The 27593-nt window shown below is 36.4% G+C and overlaps 1 protein-coding gene across 1 annotated transcript in view; it reads right to left on the reverse strand.

Moving 5' to 3' along the window:
* AHI1 (Abelson helper integration site 1) overlaps positions 1-25438 on the reverse strand; it is a 247409-nt gene extending 221971 nt beyond the window's left edge. Inside the window, exons 1-9 of the mRNA XM_044675444.1 lie at positions 25189-25438; positions 24059-24132; positions 20680-20748; positions 16932-17056; positions 13596-14194; positions 10855-11042; positions 9155-9374; positions 6406-6598; positions 2418-2513 (exon numbers count right to left, since the gene is read on the reverse strand). Of these exons, the coding sequence (XP_044531379.1) occupies positions 2418-2513; positions 6406-6598; positions 9155-9374; positions 10855-11042; positions 13596-14194; positions 16932-17056; positions 20680-20689 (1431 nt within the window). The 5' untranslated portion in view covers positions 20690-20748; positions 24059-24132; positions 25189-25438. The remainder of the gene's footprint in view (positions 1-2417; positions 2514-6405; positions 6599-9154; positions 9375-10854; positions 11043-13595; positions 14195-16931; positions 17057-20679; positions 20749-24058; positions 24133-25188) is intronic.
* Between the last annotated feature and the right edge of the window lie 2155 nt (positions 25439-27593).

Raw genomic sequence — 27593 nt, forward strand, 5'->3', positions numbered from 1 at the left:
AGGAAATTTACTAAGTGCTAGTGAGATGAATGAAAAAGAAAAAAAAAAGTCCTTACTGCCAAGAGATTTACAGTCTAATGGAGGAGGGCTACCATATACATATACTGGTCCAGAGGAGACAGTCTGGGAGGGATTTGGGCCTGGGAGTGGGGAAGACAGACCCAGAAAGGCCTGGGGCACGTGGTAGGACTTCCACTGAAATTTCGAGGAAGCCAAAGACTCTAAGAAGTGAGGAATGCTGGAGACAGCCCAGCATGTGAAGGGATCAAGTTCAAGAAGAAGGGTGCTGGCCTGGGAGAGTACTACAGAAGAGAGAAAAGAGGGCATAACATTGCTAAAAAGTCCATTTCGGAGGACTAAGGGACAAAGGCAAATGTGAAGATAAAAGATCAGATAAAAGGATTTCAGAGTTCTTGAACATGGCAAGATGAAGAGTGTGGCCCTCCTAATGGAGAGCTCAAGATCCGGGAAGGCACAGGTCACGGGGAGTGACAAGACTACAAAGTTGGGAAGTTTGGGGTATTGGAGTAAATACCATTATGAATGTTGAAAACCCCAGTAGGAAGGCAGAATTTGCAAGAGAGGAAGGCTGAGCACTTGAAGTCACTGTGAAAGGAAGGAGAGTGTCCTAGGAATCAGGAGATAAGGAGCTCTGAGAATCTTGACTGGGTGGTAAATTTGATTGAATGGATTTCACAGGAGAAGAGGTTACTTGGTGATGGTGGTAGATGGGGTCTGGAAATAGCAATGGGGAGCAAGGAGCATTCTAAGCAGGAGTGGAAAAAGTGGTCAGGAAAATAGTCAGTGAGAAAGAATTGGGACTCAGTGTGTGCTAAAAAATGAAGGAGCAAAAGAGGGTAACATTTAAATGAAAATTGAGTATAGAGCAAGAGGGGAAGGTGCCTCATGATGGAAAAGTGAGTAAAAGCAAAAAAAAAAAATATAGCTTTTTCCCAACTTCAGCAAGGCTGGAAAAAAAAAAGGGAGCACAGGATTGAGAAATGACCAAGAAATCCAAAGAGAAAATATAGTAAGTGCATTTTGCCAGCTAAATTCCACACAAAGAGATAGCGTCAAGCCTGTAGTATTAGGGAAAGGATCTAGTCAGAAAAGACTAGCCTAAAAATACAATTTATAGAAGCCTTCCAGTTCAGGGACAAAGACTGCACTGGGAAAATCTAGAGCCTGAAATTATGTACCAGGGACAGGAAGACAGGAGTCTAGAAAACAGTCTAGCCAAGGACACCTGAAATTTACAGGTCTGACATTAAACTAGGAGCAAAAAGAGAACAAAGATCAGTTCTCTGGCTCAGACTATTCCATATTGTCTCATACCCAAGCTGCCTAGCATACACCATCACTCAACAGTGCTGGTCAGCTACTCCTGAAGTACTTAAAATAACCAGAGTCAAAATCACACAGAGCAATACAAAAGAAGGTCCACAACTCATTCCAAAAGCACATAGATCTTGGACAAAAAACAAAGTCCCAAATCAGGAAGCAGAAAAATGAGTAAACAGAAGAAAACACCAATGATAAAGAAATAGCACGAAGAATGCTTTAAGACAGATTCAGAAGAAGAAAATAATTACATGTCCAAATCTATAAGTCAAGACATTTTGCCAGAAGATCTACTAGAATTCATGAAAGAAAAGAAGCTAGAGGATTTTGTTTTTATTTTTGTTTTTAGTGATTAAATATATGAAAAGAAAGCTTTAAACAAAAGAAATGGAAAGGAAGAAGTATTTAAATGGGGGGAAATGGAAACAATAAACAGCTTAGTAGAGAAGCTACAAAACTTATATAATATACTCCTTAAAAATCAAACTTAAAATCAAAGATAGAAATCAGTTACTATGTAAATAAGAAACATTTGAAGAAAAATGACTATAGTAAAATTAGAAAAAGTATCAAAAACAACTGACTTGGAAAAGTGGTCAAGTGTGACCAACCATTCTCTTAAGTCTTTTTTCAGTGTTTAAACTTTATCTTATCTTGGCTCATACAACATTTGATGAAACCCAAATGACCTTGGGAGAAGAGGCCAAATTGACTTGAGAATGAACCAGTAATCAATATGTATTTAAACACCTATAAAATGCCAGGCATTAAGCTAGGTGCTCAGGATACAAATATAAAAAGGGAGCAGTACAAAATCTCAAGGAGCTTATATGCTAACATTCCAGTAGGAAGATTAAAAAAAATGTGGACCAAGGAAAGGAGTTTTGTTCTAGGGTTGTAATATGTACTTTCTAGTAGTATTTTACTTGCTTGATTAAAGCAAAATTAAGAATCAGAAAAGGGGGGAGCCATGGAGGCAGTGAGGAGGAGTCACATTATCAGGACTAGTTACCTGGTAGATGGTTTCATGGAATCTGAAGGAAGCTTTTATATGTTTGCAACATTAAAAAAATTACCTTGAGAAATGCCCATGCAATTTTGCGAAAACCCCTTTCCTGGACTTGAACCTCAGAGTTGGCTTTGGCTTCATCCATGCTTAAGAAATCAAGAATCTGAAAATATTTAGTTAAAAAAACCACATTAATTCTTATTGAACTATGATTGATCTAAATGTTAATATTTTCTAGCTGAAAAAATCCTAATGCTACTGCATTTTAAAAATACATATCAGATGCCAATTTAAACAAATCAGAATAGCTTTGATCTACTAACGACATATTTTGTCTTATTTGCATTTTACCTCAGTCAATTTAAAAGCAAATAACTTAATTTTTTTTTAAATTTTTTAAACCCTTAACTTTCTGTGTATTGATTTTATAGGTGGAAGATTGGCAAGGGTAGGCAATGGGGGTCAAGTGACTTGCCCAGGGTCACACAGCTGGGAAGTGTCTGAGGCCAGATTTGAACCTAGGACCTCCTGTCTCTAGGCCTGGCTCTCAATCCACTGAGCTACTCAGCTGCCCCCAAATAACCTAATTTTTAACATAGTTTTTTTGCATCTCATTTTCTTTTTGTGAAATTTTCTTCAATTCCCCATACATAAATAGGAAATTTTAGTGATCAGTACGATTCTACTAAATAAAATTGCTCACTGCTAAGTATATTATTGAAGCTGATAAATTAAGGCTTACTAATCAATTACTGAATACACATAGGTGCAGACAAGTGCATACACAAATACTCACATAAGAAGGACAATATTACATATAGTAATCATTTATTTTTATTTGGAGAAGAAAATTAAATGTAATGATTATCAGAGGTCTTTTCAGTTAAACAGCAATAAGGTTACATTAGCACAGATGTACAAAATATTGAGTGGATATGTATGATAAAATGTATGGTCCATGAGGAAAAGGGTTGTTTTACTTTCATCTTTATCCCTAGCATAGTGCCTATAAGTAAGCATTTAATAAATAGTAAGTATTTTTTGATTGCTAGTAGAGAAAGAGTCTAGGTATGGGTTTGATAATCTTCTAGAAGGAGAAAAGGATAAATGTCCCTTCCAGCCTTTATGTGCCAAAGGTTTAATGAAAGAGAAAAAATGAAATCACTATTGCACCACTGGGAGAAAAACAAAACTCAGGATAACAGCTAGACAAGGAGAGCAATGGCTGCAGAGCTCTAGCTGGAAAGATAACAGCAAATATTCCTCCTTCCTTAGAAACCATGCCAATTATGCTGTTATTTTTTTTTTAAAGATGCTCATCTACCAAACAATCTCCACAAATAAAAATAAAATAAATAGCAATTAAAATTAAAATCTACAATCTCATCTCCAAGATTGTCAGTGCAAACAATTTGGCTAGACAATAGGATGGGAGGAGATACACTTTAACAAAAATGAATAATGAATGTCAAATAAGCAAAACTGATAATCATTGTAAAGCCATATTTTTTAAAATGTCATTGTTTGACTTCTTAGATCTATAGTGCATTGGGAAATTTGTTTTTTAACAAATGAATTTTTCATTTTTCCCAAATCAAGCAAACTCGTTAAAATATCTTTTATTACTCTGCTCTGAGATACATAAAAATACTTTTCATACTGAGTTGAAAGAAGCTATGAACTTGATACAAACAAATTCTCTTTGAACCCCAACTATATTTAAATCATGAAGACTAAGCACTGTAAATTTTATAAACTACCAAAGTACTCCCCCATAAAGTTTTAAGACTTAGAAAAGTAAATGAAAATAAAACCATTTCCCTGCATAAAATATAAAACCCAGTACCCTTTGAATTCAATTAAAATGTTATTTAATTGATGTTTAAAAACTATCTTTTGTTTAATTAAATAAAAACTTGTTACAATAAACATGAATATTTTTAAAATCCTGAATTTTTTCTCCACAATTGTGGTTACCTACTTATTTACATACAGAGAGCTCATTTGAAAAAGGCCCAGTTTTCGAATTTAGACAGCTTTACAGATATAGATATAAGAAACAGATCTGGAATCAAAAGGTAGCCCTAGAGATGTTCATATAGTAATGTAAAACTGACATGCAGTTGTAATTATTTGTAGTCCAATTAAAACTGCATATTAAATCCTCTTTTATAATTGAAATGAATTAAAAATAGACTCATATAATGAAGGGAAAACAATGACTACCTTAGGATGAAAATCATATCTCTTTAATTATATTTGTGATAAATGCTAAAATACAGGGTACAGAATGCCAGGAGAAGAGCAGACTACGAACTCCTTGGGGGCAGGAACAGTTTTTGTCTTTCTGTCCACTTCCAACATCCAGCCTGTGATCTTACACAGAGGAAGCAAGAGACCAGAGCTGGGATTTCACTGGCGGGGGGAGTTCAAGACGAGAAAACCTCCTCCTATGGCAACTGTGGGCTCCAGTGAGACGATGTAAATAGAAGCACTTCTGCACACCTTAAACACTCTGTAACTGCTGCTGATTTATGGTAAGAGTAAGATAAGGAGCCTTTCCATCCCCATCACTTTTAGAAAGAGGATTATTTTTGTTTTGTCAATGAGTTATGTCCAACTCTTTGTGACTCCATTTGGAGTTTTCTTGGCAAAGATACTAGAGCGGTTTTTCATTTCCTTCTCCAGCCCACTTTACAGATGAGGAAACCGAGTCAGAAAGGATCACACAATGTGTAAGTCTTTGAGGCTAAATTTGAACTCATGGGCATGACTTTGGGGCCAACACTCTATAGTGCCAACAGGTTATTTTTTATAACCCTTACCTTGTATCTTATAATCCATTCTGTGTATTGTTCCAAGGCAGAAGATGGTAAGGGCTAGGCCATGGGGGTTAAGTGACTTGCCCAGGGTCACACAGCTAGGAAGGGTCTGAGGCCAAATTTGAACCCGCCTCTGGGCCTGGCTCTCAATCCACTGAGCCAGTAAGCTGCCCCCAGTACAGATGGGCATTAAAGGCTTGTGTGGAAATATAAGAGACTCTAAACAAAGTGGCAGATCCTCTGCAAATCCACTGATTCCCCACTTTCAGTTTCTCATCAGAAAAAGGAGGGCGTTTGATGATGAATCTCTTGCTCCACTTGCATTTCTAAGCCAGGAAGGAAGCAGGGAAAGCATCCTGCACAGGGAGGGGAAGGTGGAGCATCGTGTGCCTCCCCAGAGGGAAGAAAAATAAAAAACTGTACCAATGGGTGGCTCCCTTCCTCGGCACTGAGCACGCACACATCGCACAGGGCACAATGGGCCGGCGGAAGAGCCTCTGCGGGCCCCTCCCGATTCTGTGCTTCTAGAAGGAACCGAAGGCGTTCGCACAGGCCTCGCACAGGCCGCGTCCTCTCCTCCTCTACCAGGCCGGCGTCCTCCTCCCCTGGGCTCTTCTCTGGGGCCCATCGGTCCGCTTAGGCCCAGGCAGAGCCCCTTCCCGGGAAGCTTCGCGCTCCCTTCCTTTCACAGCAGCGCACCCTCCTCTGAACGCCCGCCCTCTCGCCCATCATCAGTTCACGGTGGGCTCAGAATGGCAGACTTGGTCTGTGTCCGCGTCCCTCCCTCAGAACAAGTTCCCTCTTGGGGCCTGCTGAATGTCAGGGTTCCTCCCAAACCTGAATCTACAGCCCGTAAGACAAGGGCTCCCGCAGCCTTTAGCCTCCAGAGTGGGAGCCCTGCGCCCTAGCAGAGCCCAGTCCACACCGGGATGCTTCTACCGTTAGAAGGTGGGCCTGGCCTGAAGCCCAAATCTGCCATCTTGAAGTTTCCAACCAAGTCCTACACTCTGCATTCTACCTTCACCACTCCTTATCCAAGACACTGTTGAATAAACAGGTGTTTAAGAAGTATTTGTCGATACAGTAATTTCAGATGCCACTTGCTGACAAAATATAAAGTTACTGTGCTATCATTTAAAGTGGGAAATTACTCTATATTAAGTACAGTTCATCGGTCATAAGACATATATTGTGATTTCAGAATAACATGAAAAACCATTATATTTAACATACCTCAAAGAACAGAATGACTTTAGGGCTTTCTTCAGATTCTTGGAGGAAATAACTAAATCGTTCATTAAATACAATTTGTTCTTCCCACTCTGGAAGTCTTGATTTAAAATGTTTGAAATCATAAGGCTGGGTCATAATGGGAAGCACATTCTCTACTCTCTCTTGTTCATAAAAAGATGAAACAGCCCGGTTGCTATATAAAAAGAGAAAACATTGATGTAAAGCATTACAAATGAAGGAAGGAAGCAAAGAAGAAAAGTTGTGGAAAGTTGGTAATAATACTGAGGTTATAATGACATCAAAGTAAAAACTATTTTGGTTCCCAATAATAAAAATTTACGTATCTATGGCTAATAAGGTTTAAAAAACACTTTCCTTTAAAAAAAGCCATGAGTGAGAGCCAGGCCCAGAGACAGGAAGTCCTGGGTTCAAATCTGGTCTCAAACACTTCCCAGCTGTGTGACCTTGGGCAAGTCCCTTAACTCCCATTGCCTAGCCCTCACCAATCTTCTGCCTTAGAAATGATACCCAGTATCGAATAAATGAAAAAGCCGTGAGGTAGAAGGTAAATTATCAAACTCTAAAATCAGTGACCACCATTTGGATTCAAACAATCAGCAGAAACAGTGTTGGTTCTTTGGTGACCCTGTCAAGTCATTAGTCTGAGCACGATTTCCTCCAAAAATGTAGAACATGATTTTTCCACATTTTCTCATCCATCCTTTGACAAAAATCTTTCACAAATTATTTTCCCCAATACACCTGACATCATCTTATTACTTTTGTACTTCAGGAATGCCAATATACGACTGAATATACTTATACTGCCTAGCTATTGTCTCTCACTCTCCCTGCATATGACTGACTCACCTTTTTCCACCATATATGTTCTCAATAATATCTTTTACAAAACCTTTTCTACCTCCTAGAAATCACTGTTCAGTACATACTTATGATTACTAACATATGCCATGTGTTGTTCTTCCTTGACTTTTGGGTTACTGGCAATTTTAATTCTTTAGATGAGACTACTCTATAATTCATAATTCTATGGAATCACCCTAAGAATAATATTGTTAAATATGAGGTTTTTGGTAGCAATGGGGAGTTAAAAATCCCTGAAAGCCCTGTGCAAATTCCCAGCTGTGACACTGTTTAATCAGCTGATCTTTCTTCTCCTCTATTCCGAGCCCAGCTCACTTTCCATCAAAAGTACCTTCCAAACACATTTTGATGAGCTAATTCCAATGATCTATACAATCCAATTGCACGCCATCTCAGCAATATGTGTTTTAATCCACTTTTTTTTTTAAGTGGAGCTATTTGAACGCCTCTCTTTTTCATTACTACAGATTTTACAGAGGGTTTGTATACAATTTAATATAACTAATATAATTTTATACGACAATAGAAATACCTAAAGAATCTTGCTATCAATAGGGGATCTTTATGATTAGCCTTAACAAATATGCTTTTTCCATTGCACTGCCAAACACCTGAAGGTGGTATGACCCTGCTGGCAGAGAGATGTTCCAAGTGCTCCCATGCAGCAAGTTCACAGGTCTCTTTGTCTGGCAGTGAGCTGATTATGGCAGTGTTCAACTCTACTGTCCAAGCAACTCTCACCCTCCCTTGGTACGCAGCAGCTATAAAGGACCACATCGTTTTGTCAGATAATGGCCTAAATATGTAGCTTCAAGTAGTCGTTTCTGGACTCTAAGTGCCATGCCGCCATTTAGGAACACAAAAGTTCTTGTTCTCTACACTCAGGTAGTTGGTACAAAAGTCACTGCAGGCATACCAATAAGGATGCATTCTATGTTAAATTTTTGCATAAGAGCTTAAGGAAGTATTTTTATTTTAGGTTTTGGCAGAAAGCACTATTAGTAATTTATTGAAGAGTTCAATGACTTATTTATATATAAAAATGTATTTTTGTTCTTAATCTCATTTTCTTAAGAGTTCATTCTGCATGAACTATGTATATTTGATATTTGCAGTATTTAATGCTTTTGAATAAATACAGATGCTATATTTTGCCTGTTCATAATAAATAGATCTTTAATTTTGAGAAAAAAGGAGTTAAAACAACTGTTTAACACTTCACTTGAAACTTTGATGTCAGTACAAAATGGATCACTAAACAAAATCATCTCTAGTCCCATCTCCCGTAGCTTTCAAGGATGCATTTTCCTTTGGTAGTACAAGTGCTTTTCATTTTACTCAAAAAGGATAAACAACACTGGATTACTACACTTCTCAGCTAAATGACTATACAGATACTATTTGCTGTGGAAATCATGTGAAAAAGCCTGCCTATTCCTTTCTCAAGTTTTTATAAATAATAATCTCATTGGGTTCAAGCTATTATCATAAAGACATTCCTGCATAAAAATGAGAAAGTGGATCTATAGATTTGTAGTTGTTGATGTTTTCCCAGCTCTCTTTTTTGTTAGGAACACAATCCATGGTCTTTTCCATTTTAAAGTAGTCTAAGTTATCAGAAGAAACATTTTTGAGTGCCTTCTAAACTGCATGGCCTCCGGCATGAATTTCTTCTGCATGGATATGGGAGACCCGTTCTTCATTCAATGTCCAGCCATTCTTCACCATTTCATCAACTTCATGCAATGAAGTTCCTCACATACTAAATCAGGTGGAGAGGTAATGTTCTAAGTTAACACTGTGAATCTTTAAAAGGTAGCTATTTTTAAAGCTAATAGGTGAACAAATGGGAAAATATAATTACCTATGCTCTTTCTTGACATACAGACCAGTATTCTGATCAATCACATGGATTTTTACCATTGGGTGAGAAATCATAAAATCTGTTCTAAGTCGATCAGCTCGATGGACATAAACTCCCAAAACAAGGGCATCATCAAACCCACTGTTAGGCTGACTTGAAACTTCCAGGCTCATTACTTCTTGGACATTATCAACGGTAATTTCTTCATTGTCTTCCAAAACTATAAGCAGGGTAAAAACACAGATACAGACAAATATCAAAAGATCCAAAATTCACTAGGGGTCCAACACATGCAGGTCGATAAGTACTGAGCTGTGTTTCAAGAAGAAATGTTACAGAGCAGACTCTACATTCTGAAACTATTTTAGTATTTCTGATAATTCAGCCTTTTTGGACAGAGTCCAAGATGGGGCTATGTTATACTGAATTTTAAAATATAGTAGGTCCTAATATAAAAGCTTAATATATAACCACTACTTGGGGCAGCTGAGGGGCTCAGTGGATTAAAAGGCAGCTTAGAGATGGGAGGTCCTGGGTTCAAATCTGACCTCAGACACTTTTTAGCTGTGTGACCCTGGGCAAGTCACTTAAATCCCACTGCTTTTATTAGCTTTTATTGCTCTTTTGCTAGGATCCAATACACAGAATTGATCCTAAGACATAAGGTAACAGTTTAAATATATTCATATGTATATGCATTCATTTTATAATATATATCAAATGTTTTCATAGACATCTGCATTTAATTTTGTTTTTGTTTGCCATGTCTTATCAATACAGTACCTGCACTACAAAGGAAGTCCATACTAATCAGTAGTTAATTGGTTAAAAACAACAAAAATTAACTCAAAGAAGTATAATCATGATTAGGTTTGACCGCAAGGAAAAGATGAAGATGCCCCTTCCTCACTCCTTTGCAGAGATGAGGAACTAGAGGTGTGGAACACTGCGCCTAGTGGACGATCTGTCTGATGCATTCATTTGCTGAACTGCCTTTTCCCCCTCTTTATCGCATTCTTTGTTGCAGGGGAAGGAATATATTTGTAAATGGAAGTGATGTATAAGTGAAACATCAGTATTTCCATAGAGACGTTAGTGTCCGAGAGAAGCCAGAAGTCATGAAAAGAACTTGACAGTTTCCCAGGGTAGGAAGAGCTCCCACCCAGGGTACGAGTCAAGGGTTTCCTCTAGATGATAAAAGCCTCCAGAGGTCCCAACGTGTCGATGACATTTTCCTGGCTGCATCACACTCAGAAAACAGCAGACATACATAAGATCCACGCTGTTCAGACCACGTCAGGCAAATGAACGGACAGCCCGCTGTCAGGATAGCAGACTGTGCTAATGATATGATCTTGGACCAGAATTAAACAAAAGAAGAGAAGGTGGACCAGACTGCCATGAAGAAAGCTGAACATCTGTGCTAAGCATAAAACAGATCAGTCATAGCCTTGGAGCTGAGGGGGAACTCCAGAGGCCATCTAATTCACCTCCTCCTCATTTTATACATTAAAACTCAAAACTATAACACAAAGCTAGGACTCAAACCAAAGTCCTCTGAGACTCCACATCCAGTGATCTTTCCACTGTACAATTAAACTATATATAAAAATATCTATTTTAAAATTATATTTTAGTGACTTAATTTCCTTTGGGAAGGAAATACTAGATATATTTCTGATTGAATAGGGATCACTAACCTGCTCTAGGTTTCTTTTTTGTCTTTCTTGTTTTAGCTTTTGGCTGTTCCACATTTTCCTCCACAGTCTGATCTGCTTTTATTTCATTCTTCTGGTTAAAATCTGAAGACAGCACCTCGTCTGATGTATTTTTCTTTTTGGTATTTTCTTCATCTACATTTTGCTGCTGCTCAGAGAGGGATGCCACACTGAAGAGTAAACATGAATATATTATCAAGTAACATACAATCAATTGATTATGCAGGGCTTAGGGAAGGATAGATGTCACATCATATCACCTTTGCTTTGGGTATCTTTATATTTGTTGGTGCAACAGAAGGTTCTGCAAGTCCTACCTAGTCAGAAAGTCTTCAAGAATGAGCTTAACAATGTTGTACCATCAGAGCACCACCCTAGCTAAATTTAGAAAGATCATATCCAGGTTGGCCACAGGATGACACATTTTTCAGACACAGCAATCCTTTTTTTTTTTTAAACCTTACCTTCTGTCTTAGAGTCAATATTGTGTATTTTTAATCAGACTATAATAATAATATCTATTATTTTATCTCAAACATTTATGATTTTGTTAATTTAGTACTCCACCTACCAAAAATGGTCACGACCCTCCTATAAATCAGTATCTGATTATCAAGAACTGCTGTGTCTATGGGGCAGCTGGGTGGCTCAGTGGATTGAGAGTAAGGTCCAGAGATGGGAGGTCCTGGATTCAAATGTGGCCTCAGACACTTCCCAGGTGTGTGATCCTGGGCAAGTCACTTAACTCCTATTGCTTAGCCCTTTCTGCCTTGCAACCAATACACAATATTGATTACTAGAAGTAAGGTAATTAAAAAAATTTTTTAAATTTAAAAAATTTTTAAAATAAAGGTATAAGATCTTTTAAAATAGATCTCAAACTCTGTAATGTTTGAGGAATATTATGATTTTTTGAAATATATAATCAATAATATGTAATATAGTGATATTACCTATAACTTTATAATATGTTAATTATACAAATAAATATTGATTTAAAATTAACATTTGATATGAATAATTTTAAAACAAAAGCTTAAAGCTATCCCTGATTACTTTTGCTAAGTGGGATAATCATAAGAGGAAAATAATTGTTTTCTTATAAAACTTCAGAGTTTGGAAAGTTCCAGAAGTCCATGCAAAATATAACTTTAAATGAACACATAATTATAAATTTGATAAGTTAAAGATGTTTGTAAAGAAACTGATTGAGTGACAAATTTTTTTAAAAATAATCAGCTTTATAGAAGCAGAGACAAAAATAAGGGTGAAGGTCCTTTTTAAGCTATTAGCTTACAGAATAAATCTAGATTAGAGGCCACAATGTTTTCTTTTCTTTCAAAATAATTAGAAAGGTTTACATTTCCACTTCAAGAATCCATCACTGAATCAGGCTAGGAACTTTCTCCCATCTATACAGATCATAGTTCCTCAATTTGGTTAATAAGGAAGTTATTCTAACTAAAAAAATTCTAAACCAAGTCTTGGGATGAGTCTAAACTGGTGCCAAAATGGCCCGCAGGGATTGGATACATATTATATTGCTAAGTACTCAAAAATGTTCCAGTTTCTAGGACCTTCCAAAATTTGTGTCCAGTCACAAAGACTTCTCTGAACCAAGGTCATCTACATGACGATGGGTCAGCTCAGCTACGTTAGGAGTTTCCTTTGGGCTGCATTTTCTTAAAGAAAAAAAAAAAGTAAGAAAGAAGGAATTCTACTGTAAGTAAAGAGAAGGGAACCTGATAATAAAAAGACTATTTCTCCCTCAAGAGTAAGGGCCATTGCCCAACTCAGTAAAATAGAACAAGGTCACACTTTAAAGTGTTTCCTCTCTTCCTTTCCATTTACTTTGCAGTGTTCAGTGTGCCCAACACATGGCAAGAGGGAAATAGGGAGGCTCAAAGCACATTCCTCCTCTGTAACTTTGGGAAAGCTTACTTCTAACTCCAAAAAACCCAGGTACATAATGTGAAAGTTTGTGAAGTCAAATGTTCCTAAATTATAGACTGCATAAAGTTTCATCTTTTCCTGGGAACAAAGGGGAAGATATGCAAGTAAATATGATATATAGAAGTCATAGCCTCCTTGCTGTTTGCTCAACACAGTTAACTAAAATATAACAACGGACATAATAGCTAAAAATTAAAAGGGAAAATTTTAAGTTCTCATCATTTTCAATAAAACCCAAATCTTCTACATGATGTTTTTGGAAATTTAAAATCTGATATATCATTTCACAAAATCAAAGCAAATAGGAAAGTCGAATTAAAATGGGGTTCATGTGAGAATATAGTAAATTGCTACCTCAATGAAAAGAAAAGTAAGATTATTTTGATAGCTAAAGGAAGGCTTACTAGTGTCATCAGGGGAAAAGTAATTTGGTAGCTAAAAGTACAGTTGCAGGTTCCATTCTACAAATACTGATAAATGCTAATAAATGTATACTTGGCTTGTTTTATTGATTCACCTTTTAATAATGTCATGCCATGTGATGGAAAAAGTTGTATGGTACATGGAAAGTGTCTTATTGAAAAACTTAGAAGGGAAGGGAGGATGCCTCATTTGATTTTTAGAAATAATATTGATATTGTACTGATATTTCCAAATATATATGTCAAAACTATTTTCATATATCAAATAACAACTAGTCAAGAGACATTTTTTTTAATTCTAGGATTTCTACAAAATAAAATCAATAGAATTTACCAGTAATGACATACCTTGTTTCTGTTTCGAGCATGACAGGAACTTTTTTCTTTTTCTTATTTTTTCCTACTTCATTGTTCAGTATTTCTTCATGGCTTTGATGATCAGAAAGTAAATGAGACATCTGTTCTTTAAGTTTCATTCTTATTTTCTTTTTAATTGCATTGGCTGCTTCTTCAGCTACTTGCAGTTCATAAGCTTGTATTAGCTGCTCTTCATCATCTAATTCAGTTGTTTCTCTCACTTCATTTAAGTCATTTTTTATCTTTTCATTCTTTTGACGAGATACACCTGCATGTGATTTATTTTTTGTTTTTCTGAGAGAATGATGAATCTTTCTTTCAAAACTCCCTGGTTTCACTTCCTCTGCATTTTCTTCTTTATTAGACTGTCCTTGTAACACTGATTTCTTTTTCTTCTTATTTGGCTTTAAATGCTGGTTTTCATCTATAGTAAAATCATCATTGCTTATTTTTTCATCCATTGACCCTCTGTCCTTTAGTTTGCTTTTAGTAGATCTTGGGCTCTTCTCTGAATTGTAAGTGCTGTTGATGATTGCCTCCTCACTTTTTGTTTCTTTAGCAAGATCATGATTACTCTTCAAGGTGTCGAGCTAGACAGAGAATACATATAAATTTCTTTTAAAATTAATTTGAACATAAATGACAAGAAACATATAAGTGCAAGACATAATGCACAATGTTACTTTTTTCGTTTTTTTAAGATGCAATTAAAATTCCAAGGCCCTCTTTAAATTTCAACAGGCTGCTTGATATATGGAAGCAATATGCTTAGTAGTAGAGTATTCAATAAACTCAAAGATCCCAGGTACCATGATAAGAATTAACTATCCAACAAAAACTTCTGGGAAAACTGGAAAGTAGTCTGGCAGAGATTAGGTACATCACACCATATACTCATATTAGCTCCAAATTAGCATGACTTAGCCATAAAGAGCCACATCATAAATAAAAGAGAGGAACAAGGAAGAAATTACCTTTCAGATTTATGGATTTGGGAAGAGTTCATAATCACACAAGGGAGAAAGGTTCTTGATTTCTTTCTCCATTTTATTATACATTTTATCTCAGAAGATAAACTGAACAATTTTGATGACATAAAAGTAAAAAGTTTTTACATTAACAATACCAATATAACTAAAATTAGAGACAAAAGTTAACTGGAAAAAATATCATTGCAATAAGTTTCTTTGAAAAAGGTTTCATTTCCAAAGTCCACAAAAAATACCTTCAAATTTGCAGGAACAAGAGGCATTCCCCAATTAATATGTGGTCAAATATAAAGAGCCTAGACTTACTGATATAGATCAGTGATTCTGAAAGTGGATTTATGATTTATGAATTGCTTGATCACATGGGTCGATGGGGACATGATTGGGGATGTAGACTCTCAACGATCACCTTAGTGCAAATGTTAATAATATGAAAATAGGTCTTAATCAATGACACAGGTAAAACCCAGTGGAATTGCACATTGTCTATAGGAGGTGGGAGGAGGGGAGGGAAAGAATATGAATCATGAACCATGGAAAAATTCTCTTAATCAATTAAATAAAATTTAAAATGTAAAAAAAATTTTTCTTCTGAAGATTGCTTCTCTTCCTGATTTCACTGTTTCTGTATATAATGCCGCCATTTCCCCATTCCTCAATCTTGTATGTCTATAAGTTTGGAGTTCTATTTAATTCCGCCTTCCCTCCCACTTCTCACATTCAATCAGTTCCCAGGTCCTAGCAAGTTTGTCCCTCAAATCTATTCTCTCCTCTTTATTTCATCAGTTACTATTAGGATAGAAGAGGACTTCATCGCACCCACCTAGACTCTTGGAATAGACTCTTTTTAGGTCTTTCCACTATTTCCATTCCAATCAATTCTTCATATTGAATGGTCTATTTTTATGAATAGATCTGGTAACACAACTTTTCCTTAGAAAATGTTAAGCAATTTGCTACTGCAAATGGGCTAGTATAGCAAATTGCTACTGCTTTATTGATTAAAACACAACACATCTTTCTGGCATTAAAGGAACTTCTCAATCTGGAGCAATTTCTCCTTATACATCTGGAATCATAATAAAATAGTATACTGCCTAATAGAAAGGGTGTGCCAAAATTCACCATCCCTCTGACCTTCCAAACCAAATTAGGGATTAAAATTCTTGAGAGCTGGGAACATCTCTCTTCTGCAGTTTTATAAGCATAGATGAGCACAGTGCTCTGTGCATAATAACTGCTTAGTAAATGTTTTTCAACCATTTATGCGTATATTCTATAGCTCCGTCCAATTTTGTAGCTCTCTACCCACAGAATGCATACTGCCTTTTCCCATTTCTGTATTTTTATTTTGTTTAGGAATTCTGGGAACACTCTATCTCTTCGCTGGATGGATTCTTATTCGTCCTTTAAAATCCAACTCAAAGCTACTCTGCTTCTTCAAAAAAACCTTTAATGATCACCCCAATTGTTGATATTCTCCTTCCTCAGATCTAACAAAGCACTTTTTTCTGTTACGATAGGTTTTCTTACCATATAAATATTGTGACCTAAAGCTATTTTTGTTGGGATGTCCTCCTACTAGACTATAAACTGTTTGAGGGCAGGAATTGTGTTTTATTTAAATGTATCTCATATAATGTCTACTGTCATTTTCAGGAGTTCCTTTTTTCTTTCTCTTCTTTCTGTTTATCTTTTAGTCTACAACATATTTCACGTAAAAGTGTTTCCTAGATGTCTTCACTTCAACATCACTTCAAATCACTTTCCAGGACTAATTCAAAAGATACTATAATTATTTTTTAACATGGAGACGGAAGTTTTTAAGGTTAAGTAATATACAGACAACATTGTATAGTGGCTAGAGGAGAGCCTAACTCAGAGTCTTCTCTGAGCAGACCAGAGTTCAAACCTGGCCTCTGACACCATACGAGTTCTGAGACTCTGACTGTCAGCCAATCTGACGGTGACAAAGTGGCAGAGAAGGTGATGAGGGAGGGAGGGAGATAGATGGGCTGAGACAGAGACACAGAGAGAAATAAAACAGTCCTTCAATACTGACCCAGAAGACGAAGCAAAGGAGCTTGGGAATATATTCCTAACACTTAGATGTTAATAGCAAGGGAAATTACCATGACTTTCCACAGGGCCATCCCCAGGTCCCAAGCAACTGAGATGATTCAGCTCCATGTGGGCCCAGAGTAGCAATTCTTATCTGTCAAGTTACCTATCTTTGGTTATGACATTAAAATTTCAAAATTCCTTAAGGCTGCAAAGTGAAAGCCATTTTTTTACAAATGCAGTCATTTTAGTCATCATTAACAAGAAGCCTACTCACCAAGATGTGTTCTTCAGAATTAGTCGCCTTCTTCTTATGTTTCTTTTTATCAGCTATTAGATCAGCATGACTCCTAAAGAGTTCTTCAAAACGGACTTTGGTTTTTGCCTTCGCTTCACTCTCAACTAGGAAACATTAGAAAAATTGTTGTCAAGTATCCAAATAATTCTCTTAAAATAATATATGGCTACACTGTCATGTTCAAAACAAAACAAAATACTTTCATGGCACTTATTACATGTGTATATACAGGTATATATGTCTATATATATAAACATACATATACAGCATATAATATAAACCTAATTAATTGGTATTTTTTTCAAGCAGTGTGGCATAGTAGAAAAAGTGTTCAACACAACACTGTAGACGAGTTCAAATTCTTACTCAACTAGTTACTTGATCATGAACAAATCAGTTAATTTCTCTGATCCTTACTTTCTTTATCTATAAAATGTGGATAATAATAATAATTTAACTAACAACCTCTCAAGGTTGTTATAAATAAAGAGCTTTGTAAACCATAAGACATAAATATTAGTTATCATCATTATTCACCACCCACATACTCTACCCCAAACAATTCACAAAGCAGTATTTATATTTTAGGGTATTATATACTCTAAAAAACCAGAAAGCTCCTAAATTAAACATGAGACATAATATTACTTAAACTGTCACAGAAAATTAGAATCAAAATCATCAGCTCCTGAATTGCCAAAAGATTGATGACATAAAATTTACAGATTTTTAAGAAAATATATTTAGGTTTTGAAAACTCAGCTATTTAGTTTTTAATGTATTTATAAAAGAGGTAAACAAAAGTTCCAAACATGTGAAGCCTAAATTTTAGGACATATATTGCCATAATCCAGAGTATGAAATAGATACGGTTTCTCTATAGATTGATATTTTTCATTTAAAAAGTATTTGCAAATCTAGACTGAAATATTGGCAGATGATTCCCTTTTTCATTGTCACATGTCTATGTCTACCACAGAGAAAATCAGCTCCAAAAAGCATTTATTGAATGTTTACTGTTATGTGCAATTTGTTAGAGATAAAAAGATAAAAAAGTCAACATAGCCCTTTACTCTTAAGACTTTAAAATCATATTTCTCATTCTCAGACATAATGCCAAAAGAGTAGCAACTTTTCAAAAGGAACTCCCCAAAAAGGTGAATAAATTAGGCCAAGAAGCCATGAAATTTATAATATATATTTTATGTACATAATATATATAATAAATAAAGGTATTAAATTGTAAGGAAATGTTACTATAAGAAATGACGAATGGAAGAATTCAGAGAAACAAGGGGAGACTTCAATGAACAGAATGGTGTAGTATTAGAAAAATAATACACAGAATTTACAACGATACAGCAAAAAATGCAATTCAATCAGCAAATCAGCAAAAATGGGAAAAAAAGAAAAGACAATTGCTAGAGAAGTGTAGAGGGAGGAAGAATATATACACAGAAGTGAAAAAGACTTTTAAAAAGCTATCTATAAAAAAAAGTTAATGAATATGAAAAATTAGATGGCAGAAAAACATTCTATGGTAAAGTATCAAGAAACAAAAGAGAATGATTTGAAGTTTAAGTGTAAAAACAGATACATAATTAAGTGAAACTTATTGAACATGGTAGCTAAGAAAATTAAAATCAGAAAAAGTGACTTTACAGAGGAAATGTGTGATAAAGGCCACATGCTTTTTTTTTTAATTTTAAAAATATTTATCTTTTAGAAAAGTTAACATGTTTACATAATTCATGCTCTTACTTTCCCCTTCACCCCTGACCTCCCCCCCATGGTGATGTGCATTTCCACTGGTTTTAACACGTGTCATTGATCAAGGGCCACATGCTTTTAAAGAAACTTGGTGGATTAAATTTCAAGAATTAAAATGGGAAGATTCCAAAGTAATGAAAAAAAATTGTGAGGCTTATGAATACTTTTTTAAAAGACAAACTAAAATGACATCAATAACTATTGATCTACAAGCTTATGTTCTTGTCATTCTAAAAACTTTGAGAAAATAATCTAGGTATATTAGGAGGATGTCATTGATTTAAATATGAGAAGGTAACAATCATATTTTTGTAGGGAATTCTTCACGAGGGACCACATCTTCAGTACAACTGAAACATTCAAGGAATATAAAAATCCCACAATGATTGTTCATTGACTATAAAAAAAAAACAAACAGTTGATATAGATCAGTGATTCCCAAAGTGGGTGCCACCACCCCCTGGTGGGTGCTGCAGTGATCCAGGAAGGCGGTGATGGCCACAGGTGCATTTATCTTTCCTATTAATTGCTATTAAAATTTTTTAAAAATTAATTTCCAGGGGGCTGAGTAATATTTTTTTCTGGAAAGGGGGCAGTAGGCCAAAAAAAGTTTGGGAACCACCGATACAGATCAGTGTAGCCTTAAAGGCTCTGCTCCAAAGGAGAATCTGCACCAGATATAGATTCACTTCCTATAGGATTCTTTGATAGATACAAAAAAATGGTGATAATGTCATTTTACAATTCTCTAATAAATAATATCTAGCAAGAAATTAAATAGGATGATATGTGCTTGCCAGAGAAATTCACCACTATCTTGAAAGAAGTCTGTGTACTTCAAGGTTTCCTGTAAATGAAATTGTGGTGACTGACTAAAAAGAGTAATACTATTGGGCTTCCTCAATGAGATCATGGTCATTCAAAGGAAATCTGTTTTGAAACCCATGCAGGAGAAACCAAGTGGAAAAGAATGCTTATTGCCCAGTTTATAGTTTGGTCAAGTCCTACAAATGGAAAAAAAGCTCAGCCCAGAACTGAGTAAGACAAAGTTAGTAGGCTAGGTCACATATGGGAAATTGCGCAGACTTTTTCATTATCCTAAATTGCTCCCTGACATTAAAACCCATCTTTTTAAAACCAATTTTCTCCTAAAAATGCTATATGGCTGAGAGTAATGAAACAACACAATCACTAAAGAATTAAAACTGCCTTGATCCGAAAGACAAAGGAAAGGCTTTTGCATTATAAGTAATCTCAAGTATATTATCAAAAATGGCTTGTGTATGAAAAATGGTATATAACATAGCAACCACTGACACATATGACCAGAAAAGGAAGCAGGCCAGTCATGTGCAGCTACTTTCCAATTTTGATACTGGTATCGATGCAATATTAGAAAAACTGAAAGGCTGGCCAGATACTCTAAAGAGGATTTATTGGAAGGACACGGATGAGAATCACATAGAATAGAAAGAGTAGGATAAGTTGGAGTGGACTAATGATATCACCAACTTATAAACTTATCCAAAGAGAAATGTCACTAACATCTAGCAAGCACCTCTCACACAATGAGAGTTTTTAATAAATATCTGTGGTTGAATTTAATCTACTTGAAGTGAATCAAACAAACAGAATAGCAAGTGAACCCAGAAAGGTCCAGTTACTTACTTGTATCTGCTTAGTGCTCATTGTACTCAAGACACAAAATAATCAGATTTTTTTATCTAAACTGCATTTTGAAAATTTCAAAATAATGCAAGTGACAGATTATAAAAAGCAATATTTTCCCTTTCTGTAATTTTATTCCACATAAAAATGAGATTAAATATTGTGTTAATCAAAATGTTTTCATGAAGTAAGTCTGCTCTATTTTATGTGTTCCCTAAAAAGATTATGAATGTGAAAAGAAATGAATAGAAATTAATTTTTAGTCAAACATTCCAAAAAAAAGTTTTACCTGTTGGCATTTTCAGTCTTTGTGGAAAATGTCAAGTGCCACTGTAGAATGTTTTAATTAGTCAGTAGTCTGTACAAACAAAACAAGAACAAGAAGCATACAGAAAAGTTAAAATGTACATACAAAAACATAATTATGAGCACCTCACTAGAATAAGTCAAAATCAGTCTGGAGCTCCAGAATACAATAAAGGTCACTAACATAACCCATTATAAGGTATGACTATGATTAAAGATTATAATTAACTGGAATAATTGGTTTAGATTGAAATAAAATATTTAGGTGTAAAAATCCACACATCTTGAAAAGTAATAATAAGCAGTTTTCTGAGAGTAAATTATGTGCTTTCAAAAGATTCATGTTATTCAATAATTATTTAATTAGTAAGCCTATGAGTTCAATAGAGAAAAGTCACTATTAATTTTCCCATAATTCTATTATGAAAATGGTAATACATTAATTCCTAATTTGTTACATAACATTTTCACAAATAACGCATTTGAATACCACTATACCTCCCATTAAAATGATTCTTGAAAGTATTTCAGAATAAAAGAGTTGTTTAAAAGTAAAAAACAGGAAGTTCAGAAAGTAGCTTGATAAACAAACAAATAAATATTTTAAATACAACATCACAGTGATCAAGATTTGAAGTCACTTATCCAGTTACTTCAACTATCCAGTATAAAGTCAAGAAGTAACAAGGAAATAATAACAACCTCTGATGCAAAGCAATTCAATATAAGAAAATTCAATTCAACAATGACTCATTAAAATCTGTTTTGCAAGATGCTGTGTTTAATGCCTGCCACAAAAGTTAAACAGAATATTGGTCACACTGTACGCCCTTAATAAATGGCTGACTACCATTCTACTGGGTAGCAAACAACATATAGGAGGCAGTTTGGTGCAGTGGATGAAGCACTGGACTTTAATTTGAATTCTGCCTCTGTCATGGGCTAGCTGTGTGACCCTAAGCAAGTACCTTAACCTCTCTCAATCTTACTCTTTTCCTCTACAAAGCTTTATATAGAAGCTATTTGAATAGGGTTGTGGTGATGACCAGCAAATGTGAAAATGCTTATGGGTTATTACTTGGTATATAAATAAGAATAGTAACAGAATATGGCTGGATCCAGGACTTCACTGGTGTAGGAAATTCCCAGGTGAGAAAACTCCCTCTATCAATGCAGGCTGGCACCTCTTCTGTAATTTATGGTCTCAGAGAGATGCCTAGAATACTGATAAATTAAGTGATTTGTCCAGGGAAACAGCCAGAATATGTTTGAGATAGGACTCAAACCCAGGTTCTCCTGGCAAGAAAGCCAAGTCTCTATTCACTATTAATGCTGCCTTTTACTAGGAGCAAAAATTGAGGTGGGACAGAACACTAATAAATGAGTCTTGAAGAAAGATCACATCTGTGAGTAGCAGAGAAAAGGAGGGCATGGGGCTCAGTTTGTGGAAAAGCAAGGAAGTGAGAGATGGAGACTAGCTTGTGGTCCAGCTTGGCTGGAAGATAAGAGTTTATTAAATGGAGCAGTATGGAATAAGGTGGACAAGGCAGATAGGAGTTGAAGTTGTCCTTTCAGGAATTTAAACATTATTTTAGGGGCAACAGGGATGTCATTGTAGGTTTCTAAGCGAGGCAAGTGTAGGATATGTGTAGACCTGTGTCTCATTCGGATTATTTTGGTAGTTGTGTAGAGAAGAGATTAGGGAAAAGAGAGACTGGGATATGGAAGATTAAACAGGATGCTTCAAAAAATGCTAACAAAATTCATTTATGAAAAGTCATATAACAGGAGTGTTCTGGATCACCATTGTTAGTCTGTTTATTCTTTATTCCAGACATACTTTTTAAAAGTTAGGTTATATAACTGCTGAGTTTGTACCCCAAAGAGATCATAGGAAAAAATGTGTGTACAAAAATATTCATAACTGTGCTCTTTGTAGTTGCAAAAAATTGGAAAATGAAGGGATGTCCTTCAAGTGGGGAATGGCTGAACAGATTGTGGTAAATGTTGGTGATGGAAGACTACTGAGCTCAAAGGAATAATAAACTGGAGGAATTCCATGTGAACTGGAACAACCTCCAGGAACTGATGCAGGGTGAAAGGAGAAGAACCAGGAGAATGTTGTACACAGAGACTGATATACACTGTGGTACAATTGAATGTAATGGACTTCTCTACTAGCAGCAATGCAATGATACAGGACAATTCTGAGGGTCTTATGAGAAAGAACACTGTCCAGAGAAAGAACTGTGGGAGTAGAAACACAGAAGAAAACATATGATCAATCACGTGGTTCAATGGGGATACGATTGGGGTTTTGGCGTTAAAAGATCATTCTATTGCAAATATTAATAATATGGAAATAGGTTTTGGACAATGATAAAATCCAGTGTAACTGCTTGTTGGCTCTGGGAGGGGGGAAGGAAAGAACATGAATCATGTAACCATGGGAAAATATTCTAAATTAATTAAATAAAAAATGAAAAAAAAAAGTCAGGTTATATTCAAATAAGGGGCATAGCAAAACTGGATAGCAAGGGACCACTTGAGAGACATAAAAACAACCCTGAAGAGGTTGTTATTGAAGAAGTCTAGCAGCAGTAAGAATACAAGCAAACTGTTGTGAATAAGATACAAGAACTCAAAAGGCAAAGTAGTTCTGAATTAAAATACACCCAATACTGTAAAAAATATCCATGTTTTAAAAAAAAAATCTTTTCCCCATTTCATAAGAAGTGGCCCTTCTCTCAGCCAAGGTAAACCCCTCTACATGTATGTACATGTGATCCCATTTCAGCCTGTCTTGAACAGCAAAAACTGCCCCCCTTTTTTGCTTACTGACCTTTAATCTCTCCCTGTTTCCTGGCTCCTGGCTGCTTGTCTACAAATATGTTCAAGTGTCCCCCATTCTTCAAAAAAAAATCACTTTATGCATCTAACAATCACTAATAGCTATCATCCCATATCTTGCCTTCCTACTGCAGCTAAACTTAAAGAAGTCATCTACAATTCCTGCTGCTATTTCTTTTTCTCTCTTTTAATTTTCTAGTCTAGCTTTTGCATCATTCAACTCAAACTGCTCTCAATAAGCTCTTATTTGTCAAATCTAAATTGATTCAAGGAGGGAAAACCCATATATATTCAATTGGTAATACAAATATATCTTAATAGGAAAGTAGAAAAAAAGGGGATATGGAGAAGGGGGAGGGGTGATAAGAGGGAGGGCAGATGAAAGGAAGAGTAGATAGAAGCAAAACAGACTTTAGAGAAGGAGCAGAAAAAAAGAGAAAGAGAAGAAACAGAAGAAAATAGAGAGTAGGAAAATGCAGTCATAACTGTGAATGTGAATGGGATGAACTCACCCATAAAAGGGAAGCAGATAGCAGACTGGACCTTAAAGTAGAATCCAACAATATGCTGCTTTTAAGAAATACACCTGAATCATAGAGACAAGCACATAGATAAAATAAGGGGTTACAGCAGAATGTAGTATGCTTCAGCTCACCATGCTTGAATTATCTAAAACCTTTGACACTGTCAATCACCCTCTTATCATTGATACTCTTTAGTTTTCTGTGATATTGTTCTATTCTGGTTATTCTACCTGTCTGAAAATACCTTCTCTAAAATAGCTGAAGACAACATTAAATACTTGGGAGCCTACTTTGCCAAGACAAACCTAGGAATTATATGAACACAAAAATTACAAAACACTTCTCACACAAATACAGATCTAAACCATGGAGGAAATATCAACTGCTCATGGATAGGCCAACCCAATATAATAAAAATGGGAATTTTGCCTAAACTTATTTATTATAAAAAATTATTTTGTAAGGAGTCAGAAAAAACAGTAACAAAATTCGACTTAAAGAACAATACAATATGCTGGGCTCTTTTATCAGAAAAGACAACTTGCAAATTGAAGAAGACAATTGTCAAAGGCTCACACTAGGTGTCATTCCTGGCTCTTCTCTATCTCTCAACCAGATATTCAGTTTTTGACAAGGCCTGTCAATTTCACCCTTGCAATATTTCTCCAAGATGCCTTTCTCTTTTCTACTATCACCCTGGTGCATGACCAAATGTTGATAAAGTTCCAAAAGGACATTTTTTTACTATGTGTTGGATAAGTTAGGTGGCCTCTGAGATCCTTCTGAATTGCAGACCCTGGGTGATTCTGTTTGCCAGGGCTTGTTAAAGTAAGCAACCATTGCTCCTCAAAGTGTAACAGGGGCACCAGGGGCCTCACATTGACATTGACAAGAATAGTGGCGGTAATCATAGCAGGCCTTAGGCAGTTAACTTGTAAAGACACACCCACCCCCGGGGGCTCAAAGTGGCGGAAAAACAACTAGGACGCGCCGCCCGCGTGATGCTGGAACACACACGCACGTACGTAAGCGCGCGCGTCCCCGAGAAACACGCTAACCCTTGTGGCTTGCAGGCCGGAAAAGTCGGCGAATGATAACCCAGAGGGCTTCCGACTCACCCGGAGGTGATGCGCAACCCAGGGAGAGCAGCGGCTTCGATCCTTTCCCTTAAATCAACGGAGGCTGACAGACCGAACGAATTGATGGGAGAATCACTAGCACTTATCGCGGGCTGGCCTAGGAAGAATGAGCCCCGCCCCTTCCCTAACCGGCGACTAAAGGATGAGGGGGGGTGGGGAAAAAAAGGATGGGGGCGGGGAGGAGGAGGGAGGCCAGACCGCGGGAGCTTGGTCTGGACCTTTGCGGATCGAGGCGCTTACGTCAGTTGCAGCCGACGCCTCCGTTGCCGTTAGCAACCAAGGGGGGGAGCCTCCAGTTTCCACTGGAACTCCAGCCAATGGTAGCCTCGTCAGCCCCTGAGTAAAGGGCTTATTTGAGCCCTTGGGCGCCTCAGAGAGGTCCGGATTGGTCTTCCGGCCTGTACGCACCCGCCCTTTAAACTGAAGAAAGCCTGGGATACTTTGGCCTGCGGAGACTGCGGGCAAACGTCTTATTTCGGGAGTGACTCCACTTTATTTACTTACCTAATCTGGCTCTAAATTTAACCTTTTATTTGTCTGACCCCTTGGACAGCCTGGTATCGTCCTTCTCAGAATCCTGTTTTTAATGCATAAAATAAAAGACAAACCAACTATAAGTGGAGTAAAGTTTTCAAAAAACATTTTTAAGTTCACAGAGAAGTCAAGAACTCCTGCTTTAATATAAAATTAATTTGTTACATCTAGCCTAAATCTTAACTCCTTTCCTGCTATTACTAGTTGATTTGGAAAGGTCGTTCATTTCTTAAAGAATTTGTCAAGGATTTGGTGCAGCCCGCCATCAAGGGTCTTTCTACCCTTTAGGGTATAATGTACTTGCAAGATAAATTCGAAGTAATTTTTTGTTGGGAGGCTTGTAAATAACTCGCGGGGAAGGAATCCAGAAAGGCTTCTCAGAAGATAGCACTAAAACCGAGCTAGAGAAATTTAAGGATTCTGAGAGAACTAGGTGAAGTTGATGGATATTCATATAATTGGAAACAGTTAAAAGGCAGGGGAGGGAATTTTGAATATGTGGAGCAGCCATTGAACTCTACTGATGCTCTCAATACTCTTGATAACCTCATCATTTCCTTTGAATTTAATTATTGGCTCAATTCAGATAACTTGTAGATCTAGCTGTCTAGCCCTTATCTCTCCCCTTTATCCTGCATCATTAAGTTGTCTTTTGGATATTTCAAAGTGGGCATTTGGGAAACCTCTTGGAACTAGATAGATTTAAAAGGGAACCGATTTTTTCCCCTCTAAACTACGAATTCTTAACTTCTTGTTTTTAAAAATATTTTGGTAACTATTTCAATTTAATTGGTTTCTCTGTAATTCCATGTATTTTATGCTTTTAAAAACATCATTATGAGATGTTAACAATCATGCTTCTGGCACTATACCAACCAGTGGGGTACAAAAAAGGCAAAAAGTTGAGGATGAAACCTAAGTTGAGAGCCTAAGTGAACAGGAGAATGATGGTATCCTCAGTAGTAACAGGAAAGCACAGAAATGGGGGAAGTTTGGAGGGAGAAACAAAACCTTGCAGGACACACAATAATTAATAGGAATGATTTGGATGAAGATCCAGCAAAAGAAGACAAGAAGAACCAATCAGGCAGGTAAAAAGAGGAGTTTGTAAATCTCACTAAACTTTTAGAGGTCTATGAAAGAAAAAAGGCTAAGAACCCTTCACCTAAACCCTCCCCTCTTCCAAACTTCCCAATTTCTGTTGAAGGTACCATATTTTTTCCAATGTCTCAGGTTCAGAATCCTAGCATTACTTCACCTTCCCTCACACCACAATGCAATAATTGCCAAATTTTGCTCTTTTTACTCTCACCAACCTCTCATATTCAATCTCTTCTCTCCACTGATAGTTAACACTTTTTTCCAAGCTCTCACCTGTATGATTCCAACATTTATTACCTCTCACCTGTATGATTCCAACAACCTCCTAATTGGTCTCACCATTTCAAGTTTCACCTCACTCCAACACATCCTCCACACAGATGCCAAAGTAATTTTCCTTAAGCTTAGATTTAACCATGGCACTCCTCTACTTAACTCTATTAGCTTCCTATTGCCTTCAAGATAATTTCTAATTTTTCTGACCCTACACAACTTGTCCACACTATTTTTTGAGCCTTACTGGACATTACTCCCCCTACCAAACTGACTTTCTGTTATTCCACTTCCTATTCCCTTGCCTTAGTACTGGCTGTCTGCTCCTTCCTAACATGCATTCCATCCTTGCTTGTTTATTTGTCATTCAGTCTTGTCCAAATATTCATGACCTCATGGATGATACTTTGTCAATATTGTCCATGAGATTTGACAAAGATACTGAAGTGGTTCGCCATTTCTATCCCCAGTGATTC

Source organism: Gracilinanus agilis, chromosome 4 (assembly GCF_016433145.1).
Source record: "Gracilinanus agilis isolate LMUSP501 chromosome 4, AgileGrace, whole genome shotgun sequence".
NCBI classification, from domain to species: Eukaryota; Metazoa; Chordata; class Mammalia; order Didelphimorphia; family Didelphidae; genus Gracilinanus; species Gracilinanus agilis.